General features: G+C 40.6%; 2 protein-coding genes across 2 annotated transcripts; one reads left to right on the top strand and one right to left on the bottom strand.

Annotated features, from left to right (window-relative positions):
- The first annotated feature begins 256 nt into the window (after window positions 1-256).
- On the top strand, window positions 257-6,521 carry LOC137272515 (beta-1,4-N-acetylgalactosaminyltransferase bre-4-like). The gene is made up of 7 exons (XM_067804904.1): window positions 257-351; window positions 536-752; window positions 1,305-1,543; window positions 2,019-2,206; window positions 2,846-2,968; window positions 3,297-3,392; window positions 6,081-6,521. Exons 1-7 carry the CDS (start codon window positions 268-270, stop codon window positions 6,226-6,228), a joined length of 1,095 nt encoding a protein of 364 aa, XP_067661005.1. The 5' UTR covers window positions 257-267; the 3' UTR covers window positions 6,229-6,521.
- Window positions 6,522-15,672: 9,151 nt separating this feature from the next.
- On the bottom strand, window positions 15,673-18,786 carry LOC137272516 (uncharacterized). The gene is made up of 3 exons (XM_067804905.1): window positions 18,368-18,786; window positions 17,724-17,825; window positions 15,673-16,502 (listed from the first exon to the last, which is right to left on the bottom strand). The coding sequence occupies exons 1-3, from the start codon at window positions 18,692-18,694 to the stop codon at window positions 16,431-16,433; spliced, it is 501 nt and encodes a 166-aa protein (XP_067661006.1). The 5' UTR covers window positions 18,695-18,786; the 3' UTR covers window positions 15,673-16,430.
- Window positions 18,787-20,533: the final 1,747 nt, after the last annotated feature.

Consider the following 20,533-nt stretch of genomic DNA (forward strand, 5'->3'; position numbering starts at 1 on the left):
GGTATGTGCACCTCGGAACAACATAATTATGTAGTATCAATTTCAAAAGTCTGTTTCTCGGTACAAAAACACCCAAACCATAACTGGTGGCTCCGTTTCGATGGAATTCTTCCCCTTCATCTCCATTGGAAGCTCTTAAGTTTCTGACTCACGATGTAAAATCAGCTGGTATTTGGTATACAACCAAAGAGGAATTAGCAGAGCAATTACTCCCGACTATACACTTAAGTAAAGGTCGTGTGTAAGCGCTGGTATTTTAGCAATGAGATGCTGGGCAGTGCAAGGACAGGGTTTGTGTTACTCACAACCAGCACTGTTGTGCTTTGTTATTTTGTATTGCAGCACACCCAGGTACGAACAGCTGTAAGCGTCTGTTTTTCGTTCTTGTTATTTCTGTCGGAAGAATTCAAAATCTAGACACGTATAACCATGTTCCATTCTGTCCTGTTGGTATTTGTTTTTCTTTTATAACGATTTACCTCGAATTACCAAAGACAGAAGGACGAAAATTACCCTTACAGAGTTCCATACACAGGTGCTTCACGTTCAACAAAGACGATGGCACTTCCAGGAGAGGAACAAGAGCTTGCAGTCAGGAATCTGTAACACAACTACAGTGGGAACAGCTGTGCAAACAGGTCTCGGGACACGGAACTGCTGCACGGACTGTGATATGTATGTTGGAGTGCGACCCTCGTGTGTTACCAGAAAATCTACTGGACCGTGGTGTCATGAGATGAGACAGAAACGAGGTAAGGACCTTGGCAAATCTGGAATGTGGATTGTCGTTTTCATTAAGATTGAGATATTGTATGTTAAGGAAAAGTGGTGCTGTATTGCAAAATATTTTACTGTTAGAGCAGGTGTTCCTCTTGTGTTGCGCCATGTTGAATTAGTATTCTCGCAAGACGCGGCGAGATGGCGTCAATCCCGAACATTAGTCACCACTCACCCCTTTCCGTGAACCCAAGAAGATATTTCTTTATTCGACTTGTCCCGGAATGACCGTAGTTGGACACGAATGTGGTGACTCGTTCTCAAGCATTCACTGACCCAGCTTATCCGAGCTGAGAGGTACAACTGAACCCCACCCAGTTTATGTCTAAAATGTGTGCCCTGCGAAGTTCCGGGTCATTGTATCCCAGTTGAGTAGTTCCATGCTCATAGGTTGTCTTGTACAGATTGGGTTATTTACGATTAAGAATAAACTCACTTACTCTAAAAGGTGTATCACATATTTTCAGTTTTCTTAAAGCATTCAGAAGTCCTGTTTGAGGTAAACTTATGATAACCTTGTGTTTCAGGAAATGCAAAGGTCAAGGTGGACCTGACCAGTCGCAGCCTGGAGATGTTGGAGAAGCTTCACGGAGTTGACCTTGACCCAGGGGGACTGTACCGTCCTAGAGAGTGTACATCTTCTCAGAGGGTGGCAATCATTGTTCCTTTTAGGGAAAGGAGTCTTCATTTGAAAGTTTTCCTCAACAATATTCATCCTTTTTTAAAGAGGCAGAGGGTCGAGTATATGATAATTGTTGTTGAACAGGTGAGGCTTGCTTTGAAGTCAGTATGGATCAGCAAGGGAGTTAGTACCTCATGGGTACATATACGAGATCTGCTTGTATCGAACTGCTGACGTACATACACCAACGTTAATAAGTCTCTCCAGCAACCAATGCTTGTTGTTAACAGTGACTAACGGTATAGGTTGGTCAAGGATCAGGCTTGTTGAAGCAGGTCGAAATCAATTTGCGTTGATCGAGGCTCGAACCAATGCTTGTTGACCAATGGGTGGTGAGGCTGTTTTGATTGAAAAATGCCATCATATCATTGGATTGTCTGGTCTAGGCTCGATAATTTACAGATCGTCGCCATAAGGCTGGAATATTGCTGAGTTCAGCGTTTAACAACAAACGTATAAACCGATGATCATGATACTAGTCACTGGATTATCTGCACTATCTACAGACATATACCTAGATATGCTCATAAACAAGCAAACATTGATGTGTACTCCACAGGCCCCTGGGTCCAGGCTGAACAGAGGGATGCTCAGAAATATAGGAGTTATCGAGGGAGAGAAACTCTGCAAGTTTGACTGCTATTTCTTCCACGACGTTGATATGATTCCCTTGAGTAATCTCAACATCTACACCTGTGGCAGCAAACCCCGCCATCACGCCGCTGCCCTCGCCCGCTGGAACTACGTGTACGTTGAAACATCCTCGATTAGGGCAGATGACATGACGTGCGCTTGTTAGACTTGTATTTGAGAAGGCGGAAAATTCCATACTCCAACATAGGCTTAAGACGGTCATAACGCTAAGATCGGTTTGAACAACGGGGAGTTCGGTGTACATAACGTATTTCTCCTCGAGACATTTGGTAGACGAAGTATATATGGATGACAACTCTTTAATTCTAAAGCACGGCGTTTCCATGACGATCACAATTGATAATTTCGCATACATTCTACGCTCTGTGTATCACTGGCTTCCACCGGCCTCAAGGTTTATCTCTATAAGCCTCTCTTGTCCCTTTCTTCGGCATCATCACGTTGTTAATTTCGCCTTAACTTTGTTAATGAGTCTTCTGTTGTATATGTACCACTTGCTCTCTCCCTGTATTATTCATACTTGAAAACGATACAAGAACCTGTGTCGAAACGTCGTGCTCTAAAATTAAAGAAGTTGTCATCCTTACATAGTTGTTCTGATTTCAAAGACGTCCTCAAGAAATATTTATAATTGCGATCAGTGCCGTTTTCCATAGGGTGGACTATTTCTCTTTGCAGCTATTATACTCATCATAACATCATTCTATGCAATCATTATATGCAACTCCCCAGATTACCCTATCAACATATCTTCGGTGGAGTCGTGAGTTTCACCACAGACTTATTCAAGAAGGTCAACGGCTACTCTAACCTGTACTTCGGCTGGGGAGGCGAGGACGACGACCTCTACAACAGGTAATCTGTCCTGAACGTCATATGGAAAGAGAGAGAAGGAACAACAGACTGGAGAAGAAAGCAGATCGAGAGATAATTAATGGATAAAGAAGATTAATATATTTGAGATCTTTAACAGAACTCGCACTTATGAGCAAATTTTGTGATTTGTGATGCATAAGTAGACAAGAAAAAGTCCGTAAATTTTAGTAACAAAATGAAATAAATCCTTCCTGTGCCGAGATTATTTGGAATGTTTATGAAAGGATGTGTGATCTTATTTCGTTATCACAGAAATAACTGCATGGCGGTAGATGTCGTTTCTATTTCATTATATTATGTATTTCAGAGTGAGGTACCACAATATGGACATAGAACGGTACCCGATGAAAATCTCACGATACGGAGATTTGAAACATCACAAGAGTGTAGCGCAAAAGTCAAGGTAGGCGTTTTACTGTAAAGTATAACGAATGAAATTGGGTACAACACCAAATTTCTCAGAATCTCAGTTACTAAGAGTGTCAGCTTAAAGAGTTCGATTTCTCACATGGTTACAACGCGTGTTGTCCCTCGCCGTGATATTGCTGGAATATTACTAAAGGTAGCGTAAAACCACTACAAAGATTCACTAGAGATTACAGCTACGCAGCGTAACACGTAACACCATCTGGTGATGTTAAAACTCGTGTGTTAACGTTTTGATCTAAATTATTTATACATAATCCATAAGTTATCTTCTCTCTCATATTCTGTTGCATATTACCTTCACAATGTAGGTATTCACAACTGTAGCTGGATTTCATGTATAGAGAATAGGTTTAATAGCATTGGCCTGAGTTAATGTAAAGTTTTCGCAGACTTTTCCCAATCTTCCTGGATAAAAAATACAGGTCATTCAATCTGAAATGCCAATGCCATTCAAAGCTGGAGCTCCGAGGTAGAAAGTTCCAGAAAAAGGTCAAACATATTCTCTTTTGAAGCTTGATGTGAAATATGAAGAAAGACCAGTGAATGTAGCGTAAGGTCTCCCACTGACAATATCTACATGCAGGTAAACATGCTGAAAAATTCAAGGTGAAATGACCTTGAAAATTAAGTGAAGGTCACTGGTATTGACTGGGCCCTGTGCCTTCCCTAGGCAAGGCTTCGTATTGAATATGAAGAAAATCCAGTGAACGGGCCTTGATATAGCTTGCTGACAAGAGTAAAATGGTAAAGTCCCCTTGTGACCTTGAAATGACTGGGACCACACTGATAATGTAATGAACCTAGGTACCAACTGTGAAAAGAATCTAGTCATCGTGACACTTTGAAGATTGCAGCATGTTATCTGCGTGTAAATATTGTCAGTGACAGACATCAAGCACCATTCACTGGACTTTCTTGAAGTTCATGTTTGACACCAAGATTTATCTAGGGAATGTGCAAGTCCCAATTCGATTTTGGTGACCTTCAAGGTCACTGGGACACTGAATATTTCAGAATAATAAATTGTATGTTAAGATTGTCAGCGAGACATCTCAAGAACTGTTGGATTGGATTTTCTTTATAGACGTTCAAGACTTCTCTTGAATGTCTTTTTCCAAATAAATTTCTTTATTACTATATTTGCATATTTCATACACTAAGACATTCCTGTCATGGTCAAAGTAAGTCATTTGAGTAACTACAGAGCAGGACAGCAAGAGAGGTTGATTGGTCATGTTTTAGTTAACATCATATTTTATTAAATATTTAATATTCTACGACTTTCACTTTCATTACTATCTAAGTTTGATTTGAAACATTCCGGCGGGGGATTATGTCATCTTAGTGACAATGCTTGTTCTTAAATCATAATAACTATCAGCTCTCCCAAATTCTTCATTTCCTTGCCACCATGTATCGTGTAAAAGACATACTGAGTTTTCTCCGATGGTTCCTCCGCTACGTCTAGCTACAAAGGCGCTCAGGAAGGGCAAGGCGTGTGAATTAAGAGATAAACATTATGTGTTGGCCAGTTTCTGTGTGCTATTTGAAGTATTTGAAGCACGGAAATTCATTTGGAACCGACGGTGTTAGACTGAGGATTCACATGTAATACTCATTAACTGCCAGAAATTGACCACTATAAGTTGTTCACTGTCGCGGTGTAATTCCCCTTTATATTATTCACAGGGACTACATTTGAACGCATTGTGAAAATGTATTAATTGGAGGCTAGGCAAAGCTCTTCGTAGCCATCGCTAGATTTTGCAGACGTCACAAGAAAAACAAAGTTAGACTTATCTCCGTTCCATCGATTTGCATTCGCAAAACATCGGTTACCGTAATTTATGTGCATATTGCGTACTTCAGTGTTATTCGATATAACGAAGTAATACCATGAAGTGCAGAATAAGTGGCCACTGATAGCGGGGCACATTGCAATGTACATCGCGTTACATTGAAAATAATACAAGGGTGTTTAGCCAATCAGAAAACGACATTTATATGTAAGGTAAGATAGCATATGATGTTTATCGACATTGTAAACACACAAGTACATCAAAACGCTCAGTTTGCACTGTCTGCACTCAGTTACATCGAGTACAGGTACAGCAGAGAAGTGTCATCAGCTGGCTGTTTCAGCTGGTTCCCATGGTAGCATCTGGAATCTCATCTGTGACGCCATTCCGACTTTCGACACAATCTGACATGAATGATGTCACCATTGCTGACGACACAACAATACATGTGTGTGTGTGCAATATTTGTACGTGTCAATACGCAGAGAATAATTTATAATCTTGCAATTTCCAGGAATCGAATGCCATTTGATCATGCTTTTCAACCAGTCAGACTCCTTAAAGAACCTTTGGTTTACAATTACCCTTAACAATAGCATAAAACCTTGTAATGTCCTCTTTCGGATCTTGTCACTTCAATTCGTTGTCATGATACGAAATTGAGACTTGCTGGTCAGAAGTTGGGTTCACTTGTATGGATACTTGACAGCCCTAGATCATTGTCTGATTAGAACGTGTTCGCCTCAAGAAATATTGAAAAATCTGGTTTTGAAGTGCTTGATCACTATTGGAGTCACACTGATGTGACAGCATTAAATGAGACGCGAACACTTTTAATTATACACACATTTCCACAATCGCAGGTACTCCTATCTGAAGACGTGGAAGGCAAGGGTGGAGGTGGACGGTCTGAACAGTCTGAAATACCATCGATACCTTGTGGAGTTCCGGAAGTTGTACACGTGGATTTATGTCGGCATTAATGAACTGGAGGTTCTTAATTCAAAATAAAATTTTGTTAAAAACTACTGAATAATGGTTACAAACTTCCCTTTTGTAATTCACGGACAACACTGCATATCGTGGAAAAGGGGGGTGTAATGGGATTTACGAGCGCGTACCTGAATAGAGCAGTTGTCCACGGAGTAAAGACCCCGCACGCTCGTGCGTGCGCGCATGTGTGTGTGTGCGTCAGTGTTTGTAGTTAGTTGTATATACCATTTTACTTCTATAATTTCTGAATATTTACACTGTTTTGGAGTCCACTTCTCCACTAAAAATAGAATAAATAAATATAAAATAAATTTCAAGTTTGTACCTTCTTATTTATATGCATACCTCAGCTTATATGACGGCAGTCTGCTGGTAGTGGAGTCGGGACCAGTAAATCCAGTGATCAACAGCATGTGCATCGATCTGTGCATTTGGGCCTTGGAGATTCTATCATTCATGTTTCTCAAATTGGTAACTTCATTGAGAGGCATTTACAAGTTGGAGCAGTAAAGAATGATAATACTGTGTGGATAAACAACGATTTTATTACAGTCCAAACTTGTTACTGTTCAAAATAGTGTTTTGTTACAGCGGATTACTAAAACGCTCGAAAAATTCGAGTGACTGTACAGGAAGTGTCATTGAGAGTTCTCTCCCTTTATTATTGACAGGCACGGGATAACGTGAAACTCCGAGAGAATAATTTGAAAAGGATTAGAAGAACGCAACTTTTGCTACTTTTTTGTCCTATTTTTTTCCATTGCCATGAAAACTGAAACGAAAATAATTGATTGATATAACACGTCATATTTGGATTGCACTTTCTTACAAAGTCGAGTACTCTTTTGGCTGATTCACATCCTAGATTCGAGCCCGCACCCTCAGTGCCACCTTCGGATCGAGCCAGTCGCCTCACCCGCTCAGCCACTGCGACTTATCAGAGGGTACTCAAAGCCCACAGTCTAAACTACCAGTTGTCCTACTTCCATTTTTGTTGAAGTCGCGGTGACTGGGCGGGCTAGGCGGCTGACCTTGTGTGCTAGCGATTAGGTGCCTAACTCTGAGGATGCGGAATCCGGGATGTGACTCAACCGAAAAAAGTACTATAATTTGTACTTTACGGAGAAAGCGTATTCCCAAATATGACATGTTACATTGGACCACTTTCTAAATGGCATTGTGTAATCAACTGACTGATAGTTCATAGATCTTGTGCAGAAAGCCATAAACCATCACGTGACCAGGATAAACCAATGGGAGTCTTCAGATGCTTCTGAACCGTCATTGACATTGCAGACATCAGGCCTCTTGGAGCGAGAAGACGTGAAGGCCAGTGAATGATATTTCCTCGGGATTCAAACGGCGGTACTTGTCCTGATACCGCCAAATGTGTGACCCCGACACGCCCTGAACCTTAATCTATAAAGCAGTCAGAACAGGAAAAGCCTTTAATAACAAACGCTAACACGCACGCACGCACGCACGCACTCACGCATACCCACTCCTAAGGCTGGGATTCAAAGAGACTCATACTACAGTGACCCAAACGTTACTTTATCCATGTTACGAATTGAAAGCCCGACGAAAGCTTCAGTAGTGAATAAACAAGCGTTTCTAAAGGCGTGACCTAATATTATTTCAACTTACGTAGATCGATGCTCATAATGTTGATCACTGGCTGACTGATCAAGACTAACTTACTTACAGACTGAAGCAATATAGCTCTGACTGTTGGGGAAAACCAACAAGAAAAATAAATAAAACCCGGATACTTTGTGGAGTTACTCACTTTGCCTTTGCGTGTGTTTGTGACATTACAATTTAGGCAGGATACACTGCTGCGTATAATGACATGCAAAATATATATCATACAAAGGAAGATTTTAGCAGAGAAGATTTATTTTTATTTTTCTGTAGATTTATATTTCATCGAATACTTACACTCAACTAGACACGACTACCATACGTTTTGATACAGAGTACTCACAATATACTTGGTCGGAGATCTTTCCACAATCATGAAGAAGTAACTTGACTGTTGGAAAGGAAAATGCTTGGATGCCGTTTGGCCTGACCATTTACGGTTCTTCCGACTGCTGATAAAGACTGTCCGACGTATCCAACGTATGCCTTTCTTATCATGAAACCAGGCTTCGAATGACATCAGTATGTCATTTTGTCTTGACAGAAGTATCGTGAACCTGAAAAACTGAACTATGTCATACACGTCGGGATATAAGAAAGTCACAGAAACCGCCCAAAGTGAAACCAACCCAATAATGGCATCGGAACGTCGTTTCCACTCATCCGTGAAGATCAGTGTTAGAATTGATCTTCGGCAACCCATGCTTCTCATAAGAAGCGACTAACGATGATGGGGTGGTCAGACTCGCTGACTTGGTTGACACCCGTCATCGTATCCCAGTTGTCTAGATCAATTACTGGTATATGCATGCTGTTTTTTAACTGGATTGTCTTTTCAGACTCGATTACTTACAGCCCACCGACGTATAGCTGGAATATTGCTGAGTGCGGCGTAAAACTGAACTCACTCACCCACTTGTTCAGACTGTGGTGAATCTGGAAAACTAAAACATGTCGTATTCGTGTGGATACAGAGGGGCTTCCTTCAGTGAAAACAGCCCTCGAATGGCATTTAAGAATTATGGTGAATCTGTAAAACTAAAAAGCACCATGCCATATACGTAGGGAAGGCAGGTTACAGAGTAGGTTCCTGCAGTGAAACCAACCCTAGTATGGCAACGGTGCGTCTTTTCTTCTTGTTAGAGTTATGGTGAACCCGTAAAACATTTTAAAAAATCATTTCATATACATGGGGGTAGCAGCTTACAGAAATTTCATACATTGAAAGCATCCCAAGAATGACATTGGAACATCATTTCAAATTGTAAAAGTATTGTTGAACCTGCATAACTAAAACATCATACACAAGGGGATATCCAAAGGTCACAGAAACTTATTGTGGGGGTCTGTGAAAACAGCCCTAGAGTGCCCTTTCCTTTTGTTTGAATTGTCGTGGCTGAAAACCTAAACCGTATATCAGACTAGAGGATTAAGTGAAAAAACAACATTGATTAATATGGTTTTCCACCAGGGATATAATTCGCTTTTAGAAATATTCCAGCAACATCACGGCGGCACCAGAAATGGGCTTTACGCACTGTACGCATTTGGGGAATCGAACCTGGGCCTTCGGTGGGACGCCCTAACACTTTAACCACGAAGATACGTAAACGCCTTAGCTGGCATGACGGCGATGAACAAATATTTGTGGACTGACATCTTTTCTTATACAGTAGTTGTGACAAATAACAACAAGAATTAAACCAAAAACTCAATCGAAAAATATTGTTCTGGGGAATCGAACCCAGGTGTTCAGTGTGACGACCAAAAACTTTAACCACAGGGCTATCCCGTAGCTCCAAAAGATATAAGAAGGTCACAGAAACAGAAACCTATTGTGGTTTATTGTGATTCCTATAGTGATACCAGTCCTGTAATGACATCGTTCCAGTCAAAGTGAACCTGAAAAACTAAACCATGCAATGTACGAGGGGAGATCAGAAGGTTTTTATGTGTGTGGCACACATAAACACATGATACTTTAAAGTCCTTCACATTTGCTGAGCGTCAGTTCAACTGATTTCCACATTCTTCGGTGTTTTCTACTCCTCCGGAGTCAGGAGCTGTGAAGATCCGGGTTAGAATTGGTCTTCAGTAACCCATGCTTGTCTTAAGAGGCAACTAACGGGATCGGGTGGTCAGACTCGCTGTCATCGTATCCGCCGCCATATAGATGGAACATTGCTGCCAGCGACATAAACTAAACTCACACACTCCACCTATCATCTGTTTTACAAAAAAGTAAAATAAAGTAGATACTGAATACACATTTTTTCTTGTTAATGCGGTCTAGTGGTTAAAGTGTTTCAAGCTGAGATCCCAGGTTTGATCCATCACATGGATATAATAAGTGAGGCCCATTTGGTTTTTTTCCAAAAGCAGTTTATATCCTCACTCACTCACTCACTCACTCACTCACTAGGCTATAAACTTGTCATCAAAACTGAAACTTTTCTTTTTGAACGAAATACTGAACACGCATTTGTCTCGATTTAGATTAACTACTTACCTTGGTTTCAGTAAGGGATAGGCTTCCAGGTACAGCTTGCGCTTTCTTTGCAGGATGTATGGTAGTTTTGTGATGGGTTTCTAAGAACGTAAAACACAAAATCACGATGATGTTATATGATTTACATGGTTTTGGTGTTTAACACCGCACTCAATATTCCAGCTGTTCGGCGGCGGTCTGTAAATAATCAAATCTACACCATGCAATCCAGTGATCAACAGTATAAGCATCGATCTGTGCAGTTGGGATGCTATGGCATGCGTCAACCAAGTCAGCGAGTCTGACCACCCGATCCCGTTGGTCGCCTTTCACGACAAGCATGGGTTACTAAAGACTAATTGTGACTCTTTTAACGGCGCACCCAACAATAAACCAGATATTTTAACGCCACACCAATCCACACTGGACCACACAAGCCAGTGACTGACATCATGGGCATCTATCTACGGAGTTCTGATACTGTTACATGTGTTTTCATTACCTTCACGCCTTACTTTGTTTGGTGGGTGGTATTCACACTGAGGTGTTAGTCAGGATTTTAAACCAGCTGGAGAGCCGAACAACTGACTTCAAAGATGTCCAGAAGTGAGCGCATAAGGAGATTAGAAATTATTTGATTATTTGGATGAACATGCGGGAGATCAGTTACTGGAAATGCGATATTACTGGAATGTTTATGCAAAAGGCTGCGTAAACTTAAACTCACTCACTTACTCCAGCCACATGACGAAGTCTATAAATAATCGAATCCTGAGACTGACACCATGAGCATCGATCTACGAAATGGGATGCGATGACATGTATCAATCAAGGCAGTAACCTTAAATATACTCATGGACAAATGTAAGGGAACGCATGGGAAATTCAAAATTTCTGTTTACTAACTTCAGCGCCGTGTATTATCATTTTCGTGAAGAGCAGTTTACTCAAACTCACCATAATGCTTTCCATGCACGCGCACTACATGCTTCTGAAGTTACATGCACTTAGATTTACATGTGACATGTATGTGCACTGTCAAACACAACGGTTAAAAACATTGTTAACATGGCGAGGCAGTACTTAACTTTGGCACAGAAATGGGAGGCAATTGGCATGGTTAATGGTGGAAGCTCATTACGACAGGTTGCAACATCATTTCACAAGTGATATCCAGACTTTGGAATCGCTATAGAGTGACTGGTGACGTCAAAATGAGGCGTGGTCCGGGACGGAAAAAGAAAACCATCTCGCGGGATGACCAGACTCTGCGCCGTATTGCTCTGCGAGACAGGTTCAAATCCTCCTCCAAAATCAATACGGAATTCAGACGAAGAACAAACGTCAGAATTTGTTCACGTACAGTGCGAAATCGTCTTAAATCGGCTGGTCTAAAAAGGAGTCGTCCATTGGTTGGAATCAACATGACTGAGAAACAAGCGCTTGAGACCGCAGTGGGCACGGAACCATGGAGGAAGAACCGTTCGTCAATGGAGAAACACCATGTTTAGTGATGAGAGCAGGTACACACTAGACCATAATGACGGTCGAATTCGAGTTTGGAGACGCATTGGGGAACGTCACAGTGCCTGCACCATCAAACAGCATAATCGTTATGGAGGGGGTTCTGTTCTGGTGTGGCGCGGGTTTACCCTTAACCATGAAACAGATCTTGTGCGTGTTGATGGCAGGATAACAGGTGTATGATATCGTGACGAGATCTTGAACCCGATTGTCCCCTCCCTTTGCGCGTACAGCAGGTCGAATGTTCGAGTTCCAGCATGACAATGCCCGCCCTCACATCGCTCATGTTTGTCGGTACAGACTGAGGGCTGCAGTTGTCCGGGTGTTGCAATGGCCGGCTGACCTTAACCCCATCGAACATCTTAGGGATGTTCTTGGCCGCAATGTTCGGGACAGACCTGTTCAACCAAACAATTTGGATGAACTTTTCGTGGCTCTCCAGGAAGAATGCATGCCACGATGATGCCAAGCAGTTCTCCAGAGACATGAGGGACACACCCGATATTGATTTTCATCACTTGACATAAGCCTTTTCATCTGTATGAACTTTTCTCCTACTGATTCAAAGATTAAAAGTCAAAGCTATTTCATGCGTTCCCTTAATTTTTTCCATGAGTATATATAGAATATCGTCACTAACAAGGAATCTAGATGTGGACGCCTGGAACAAGGATTAAAGATTAACTTGCTTGATTCACATCTAAAACATACTTGATCCATACTAGACACTAGACGGGAAACTGGTAACGCGGAATACTTGGGAGAAGGGGCATAAAATATAAACACCCTTGGGAATACATAGTTTAGCCCACCAAAACCAACAGTAAGTCAGTCGCTCCTTTTTTGAGTGCTTACTACCGAAAAAGAACCGGCCTGGCCATCCAGTACTGGTAAGGATCTAGAAATGCTTCATGATCGTAACGCTTGCAAGCGAAAAGGTACTCAGATCGGGAACGCCGATCCCTAATTTAAAAGACTTGTAATATGCTAACTTACAAACGAATACAGGACATGTGAGCATATACACACACGAGTGAGTGAGTCAGTTTTATTTTCCGCCGCTTTTAGCAATATTTCAGCAGTATCATGGCGAGGGACACAAGAAATGCGCTTCACACATTATGCCTATGTGGGAAATCGAGCCCGGATTTACAGCGTGGCGAGCGAACGCTTTAACCATTAGGCTTTTCCACCTTTATACATGAGACATACTCACATAGTACAATATGATCTCTCGACTGTGTCAACAATGAACATACAATTTTCAGTATGTGAGAAAGCCAACCTACCCAGAGAAGATATTCTAAACCTAGATCAAAGCAATGCGTATTGATCACCATGTCTGCAAAAGATCGATCAATCGATCGAGCGAGAGAGTACGTACTTTAGTACACATGGTTATGTGCTGTTTTTCAATATTCAAGGATATGAAGTTAAATAATTAGTTATCGTTGTGTAAAATAATGCATTTTTCTTCTGGATTCTCAAAAAATATAATACTTTTCAATTTCTTGACCCTTGCCCAATATATAAAATGGTCGTTCTTACCGGTGAACACAGGACACTTGTTCTGCATGCTGGGGGTACTTGTTTCCACAAGTCAGTGCCTTGCTTAGAGCTGCTGTGGAATACCTCCCGAATCCTTGAGGGGGACTTGTTCATCAACCAGACCCAATTTCTCCAGTAAGGGGTATTGACACATGCCTCATGTACTGTATGAAATTGAGAAAGAGGCATTGAAACTCACCTTATTCTATACGACCACATTCAAATAAATTTGTTAATGAGAGTGAGTTTGGTTTTAAGCCGCTTTTAGCATTATTCCTGAAATATCAGTGGGACATACCAAATGGGTTTCACTCATTGCACCATGTGGGGAATCTAATCAGGGTCTTCGGTGTAACGAGCGAACGCTTGAACCATTAGGCCACCCCACCGGCCCTTATTCGTAGAATTTCGGGCGACGTGTGTAAAGATAAAAGATAAAGGACTAAGGTACTTGTTGACAATGATTTGGTCGCTATTTCGGTTTTGCATGATTATTTTGATAGGCTGCCAGACCTGCTTTGTATATATGTTTGAGAAAATGGGCAACACGAATGTCGAGTTTCTCGCTATGTTCAGTTGTGTAAATATATATCTCGTTTCGGACATGCCGTCGATATTACCAGATAAGCTATCTTCCATAAATACATATGGGCAAGATGAAACCAAGCAAAAAATATAGAAATGAATATTTTGGCTATATACGTGGCTTGTAAATAATCGAGTCTGGACCAGACAATCCAGCGATCAATATCATGATCACTGATCTACTGGGAATCGATGACAGAACAACACAATCCCGTTAGTTAGTCGCCTCTAAGGAGAAACATGGGTTGCTGAAGACCTGTTCTAACCCTGATACCCACGGTTCTCGTGTGCAATGGAACCAAAGCTATGTATTACACAGTTAAAATACTCTACGGAGCGACTCGGGTGTTGCTGCATACCATTAATTGTGTTAACCATTAAAACAATTATGGTATAGTTCAGAAATGAGGAAATATTCAAATAAAAATCTATGATATCTGATTTACCTGCACAATTTAAAACATAACAATAAAACAACAAGAAACTGTAACAACAAAACAACAACGCACCACTGCTCGTTATTATGAAGACTCCGAAGACGACAAGAGGACGCATACCTGATGCCGTCAACGCCTCCGTTGAAAGCAGCTTGACAATGGAATGCCGAGATTCTACACACTTAAGCGAGGTTGTGTCAGAAAATAGAAGATTATCCTCAGACATTCTAAATTGTGATTTTCATAAAGCTTGAAATATTAATAATGCCAGATAATTTATAAATATTTATGTTACTATTTCTATTATATTTCTGTTTTGAATCTCCAAGATAAAAATGCTAATAATGGAGACATACCATCGGTTGTTTTATCATATTTCAGTAATGTCATATCATATCATTTTTTGATTGATGGCCATACGGGTCACTTTATACATCACTTATCACATCGACTTTACATTCCAGTGATGGCAAATTGGAACTTAACTGTAGCAATAAAATGAAATTGTTCAAATCATAGGAAACAAATGTGTGTAATGTCTTGTGCCAAAAACACTCATAAAAAACTTCCTGAAATCATTGTCGTTTCAAAACTCGTTCAAGGACTGATTGCCTTTGGACCGCAAAACTCCCCACCATAATAATCTTTAAGGACGATAGCAAACTGAAAACGACTCTTTCATTGGTGAACGCACACTAATCTAGGGGTAGTATTGTCGTTAAATGAGCTTCTTACAAAAGGAGATTTTAGGAACAGACAACCAGGGGTGATGGTTAGAGTGAGAGGGTCAGTGAGTGAGTATGGTATGGAGTATTTTTAGCCATATTTCAGCAACATCAGAAATGGGCTCCACACATATTACCCATGTAGGGATTCGAACACGGGTAATCGGCAAGAGGACTGAGCGCCTTTACTACTAGGCTGCCCCTTTCTACAATCACGGTGGTATTGCAAAGGAATAAACTCATGTGCGCAAAGGTCGAAGTGGAAATCCATTTTTGCGCAAACCACAGTGAGTGTCTTTAAAAGCAGCATGTTCACGTGTACCATCCAGAGCTAATAATTGTTGGGTCGGTCGACCGGTCAGGCTACCATATAAAATAAAATAAAATTAAAAATTCTACACTTATTCATATCTACATCCAAAATCAAACAATCTTTGATTCTGATTCTGCTTCGTGTTGCCTGTTTATGTGTGACTATTAGAAAATCTGCATATGGAAAAGAACACAAAACATGTCTTAAAAATATTTATTTTGTTTCCTTTTCAATTCAGGAAATAGTATGTACATATAGCAAGATCAAGTACGTAGCTACCCGATCGCTCCTTGTTTCAACAGAAAGTATCTTTAAACGTTAGTTCAGTCGTTACGTCTAGGATCGGCGTATTGCAATATCGATGCTTATGCTGTTGATCACTGGATTGTCTGGTGTAAAATTAAGCTTTCTCGCTAACTCGTTATATCCAGAAACTAGCTGAGCGCTGAACATATCGTTCATATTATGTTCAGTTTTTTTAAATCGTATACAAAGTGAGATAATCCTAATGAAATACAACCACTATTATTATAACTCACTCTGTCAGTACAACATGGCAATGATTAATTATAACAAACGTCCTTTCAAATGCCTAAACTGCTCCACATACAATCTTTACTTGAAGAACTAGTGAGTGAGTGAGTTAGTTTAGTTTAACGCTAAGAGTCAACGGTCTGTAAATAATCGGGTCTGGAACAGACAATCCAATGATCAACAGCATGAGCATAAATCTAGGCAACTGGGATACGATGACGTGTCAACGAAGTCAGCGAGCCTGACCACCCGATGCTAGGTTACAAAATAACCTTGTATGTTCTGCTTGTTATTACATTTGTACTATTCACCCTTCATCCGTCTTGTACTCTCTTTGATACTTCGGTTATATCTGTCAGTGTTCGTGTACACTTCTGAAGGTTCACAAAAATACTGCGAATAAACACATCGGCAAGTTCAACTCATACGTAGAAAGACCCATTGAAGGTCTTCGTCTTCTTTGCATCTGGGACATTTGTATGGCTGTAAGGACACTGGAACAAAACAATAAAAGAATATTAATAGGTACATTTGAAAAATAACCGGACATTGCGTTACTGTATGAAGGATGCATAAAATGAATGTACCCGTGAAGCGTGCTTTACGTTTGGTCAACAATTACCACAGAAACTAAGGGGGCACAACTCTGTCGAAGCATGTGGGATCAGGTTTCGGAGATATAGTGAGTGAAAGCGTTCAGTTCTACAAAACCTTTAGCATTATTTCAACAAAATAGCAGACATTTTATTCACGGTGACGTTATGGTATATTCACTGTGACGTCATCGTATATTCACTATGCAATAGTGACTGTGTCGTTATGGTATACAGTCACTATGGCATAGTTATTGTGACGTCATGGTATACTCACTTATGAGTGAGTGAGTTCGTATAGTCACTACACCGCCTTTAGCAATATTTCAACAATATCACCGTATGGGGACACCAGATGTCGGTTTCACACATTGGACCAATATGGGGTCTTCGGCGTGCTGAGCAAACGCTTTAACCACTGTGCTATCTCGTTGCCACACATTTGCCAATAAACAGTTATAGATTTTGTGGTTAGTCGTATGAAGCAACTGAATGGCTTGAGAGACAAGGCAATGTGACTGTCGTACGGTGACACTGCTGGCGATATCAATCATTCCTTACACAACTTCATAGAAGTTTGTTTCAGGGTGATCTTGACCAATATCTGACCACAAAAGAAATCTCATAAAGATTACGAAGTACACTAAACTCAAGGAGATGTAATAAGCCTCTGAAACTATAAAAGGCGGACTCATTTGTTTACATTTCCATCTTGTCGGAAGATGCATTGGTCGGAATGCTTCGTTCCCTCGGAGAACTCACGAGCTGCGACGTCCCGTGGGTGTCGTGAACGTGTAGTGGTGTAGAGGTAATGATGGCTGATGTGGGTGGGTAGACAAGAACAAATTCGCCCGTTACGCCGAAGACCCTGGTTCGAATGTTCACATGGGTACAATGTGTATAGATCTTAGTGGTGTTCCTGTCGTGATATTGCAGGCATATTGCCAAAAGAGACACAAAACAATACTAACTCACTCATTCAGTCATCTCCGATACATAGCTTAGAGTCTTTAAGAAAGGCGGACTGGCGTGCATGGACAGTACTTGAACAATTTACAGGCTTGATGTATCGGAATAACCAGGATGAGGTTTCAAACAACATTCATTCACACAGAGACTTACATGTCGACACTCATTTCCGCAGCAGTCCCCCCTCTTCAGGTGCGCGAAACTGGTCATCACCTGATAACCGCTTGCTGGGTCGATATAGAAATCGTTCTTTTTCTGGAAACAAAAACACATGACTGGACGGCAAACATCTGAGTAGTACCGAAGATGCAGAATTATTGCACTTGTTTGTGTTCTTTAATTATTGTTAGACACCAGGCCGTACAAGGATTTGAACATTTCTTTTTAAAGAATTATCGCACTGTACAAACAATCAATCGAGGTACAAGCACGTACACTTCCCTCCATTTTGAGTAAGGGCAACACTTTCATTTTCTGTGTTTCTCATAGCCCACCCGACCCTTCTAATGCTATTGCCGACACCACAAAAAAATGTTTGCTTTTTTTCATTCCAACACCGCCGACTGGAAACTGAAACGTGCCGCCTCGTCATATAAAATATACTGATTTCCTACTCAGTCGCTCCCACAAGACCAAGGAAAGCCACAATTAATGTAATAAGAATTACAAATAAATGAGAGTGATTAGTCAGATAAGGGTGTCTTTATTACGTTCTTTTTGTATGTTTGTTTGTTGCTGTTTATTCGTTTTTCTTTCTGTCTTAAACCATCCCTGCGCGAAAGATTAGATTCACCTACCTCCATGGCATCCGTGTGTCGTTTGTGTATCGCTCTTTCTGCCTCGGTGAGATTTTGCGACTTAACTTGTTCTAGTCGTTTCATAATCCGTGGATATTCTTGATCTATATGTTCAGCATTATCACCACACGTCTCACCACTTGACAAACGACGAGAGTTGTCCATTGAGGCGTCTTGACAGTGTGTGTTAGACCATCGAAAATAGGGTACACTAACCCTCGTGCGACTCCAACTTCTGAACCCGCGGTAATTGTGATGGGATATGAAGCTAGGGGCAGCGGCTCTGTGGACAACAGAAGTAACTAGTGTTATAGATACATGAAGCATCACACGTGAAACTGGTGCAGAATCACTTAAAACAAGACATAGCTCCTTTACAACACAAAAACAATGCGAGCACGGCAATATGCAAGGTGAAGGCCATTGATCTAAATTTAGGTATGACATCATATGTTGTGATACGTGATTGGTCAAACCAGCCACACCTCCAATATTTTATGTCCGCTTCTTACATTTCACACTAATCGTATTGATTGAAGCCGTTTACATTTACAGCCTTGAAAAAAGCTATTGGTAATAGAAAATTATGTAGTGTATAAAAGGGATCAGTAGTTTTACATGCAACGCATGAATATGCACTAGGTTTTTAATTACGTAATTTAACAATTATAGCTGTAAAACCCTTTTCGCAAGAATGAATGTTATTAGCATTGCGAAGAGTGTATACATACACTTCAAAATGTTATTGAGCACTAGGTCAGTTAAAGCTCCATTAAGTTTTGAATAAGTGATTGTACTGATATATTGATGGATGTGTCTAAGTGTGTCATTAGCAATATGTGCTTTTACTACATAAGACAATAATTTATACAGCGTTGAACTCCACGCCGCACTGACGCATACACCATAATAAACATTATTAACCGCTGCTTGTGACACACTAGAAGGTTAAGTCACATGACTTATCCCACCAGGTACCTATTTATGCTGGGTGAACGGGCATTTTGGAAGAAACTCTTTGTCTAAGATTAGACTACGTGTACAACGAGTACTTCGATGAACTGTAGATCTAGAAACTCCAAGAAATCAAGGTGCCAAACATGGTCCCTCTTCCAATAGTCGAGGTGGAGAATCTCAAAAGGAGCCTAGAAATAGGATTTTTCTGTGAAAAACATCAAAAGTACTAACACTGGATGGTAAATGGACACATTCGGTGTTAATGTTTATGTGAATTTAACTGTCGAGAAAGCAACACACGACAGTTCAAGATGGCGGCCAACATGGCGGTCATTTTGATTAATTTCAAAAGCAAAAATATGTCAAAAACTTTATACATCCTTTAGCAATACTCAAAAGTCAAAATGAAAGTGATCAGATTCATTGTAGTAAAACTATCCATGATTAACTTTGAGATGTTGTCAGGCAGCAAAAAAAATGTCGTGAAAATGTTCACAGACTCCCACCACATGAAATGGCCTGTGTTAAAAAAACCCAATACTACAACCTGAGAGTATTACAGGCCCTTTCATGAGCCCAAGGCACCATACTAACTGAAAATAGTGTCAAACAAAATCAGTAGTGGGGGGGCTACGGGATTACATTTCTCAGCTGTCTCCTGGACTATAAAGACTCTCAGTAATCAACGTTAACGTCAGCTGATTTGTGACCTGGTATCTGTGTACAAAACAACTACTCCAGAAGAAATGGGATAAATGGATAACGCTACGCGCGTGGCGTTATCGCAACGATTTTGTTTATAGGTATAGGTGATAGTCCCTCCTGATGGCACTTTGTTCACAATGCTATTGACAATGTTTTTTGAACAGTTACCCATTTGTAATGTCATTATCAAATAACCTAGACAGAGTTTTGGCAATGAAGTAAAGCTGTGGGTGTAATTTCCCTCTTTTTCAACTAACATGTTAACTGTCCTGATCTTTACCTAATCTAAAATACTAACACACTAATTCTCCCCCTCCTCCTCTCTCTCTTTCTCTATCTGTCTCTCTAACGCTTGGTCTTTCTCTTTACTACTCTCTGTCTCTTTCATTCTTTCTCTGGATTCGATAATTATCAGACGACCACGTTATTACCTAGGATACTGATGAGAACGGCATCAAACAACATCCATTTAACTTTGTATCTCTGGTTACTCTCCACTTGTTA

The sequence above is a fragment of the Haliotis asinina genome, chromosome 2 (genome assembly GCF_037392515.1).
Source record: "Haliotis asinina isolate JCU_RB_2024 chromosome 2, JCU_Hal_asi_v2, whole genome shotgun sequence".
NCBI classification, from domain to species: domain Eukaryota; kingdom Metazoa; phylum Mollusca; class Gastropoda; order Lepetellida; family Haliotidae; genus Haliotis; species Haliotis asinina.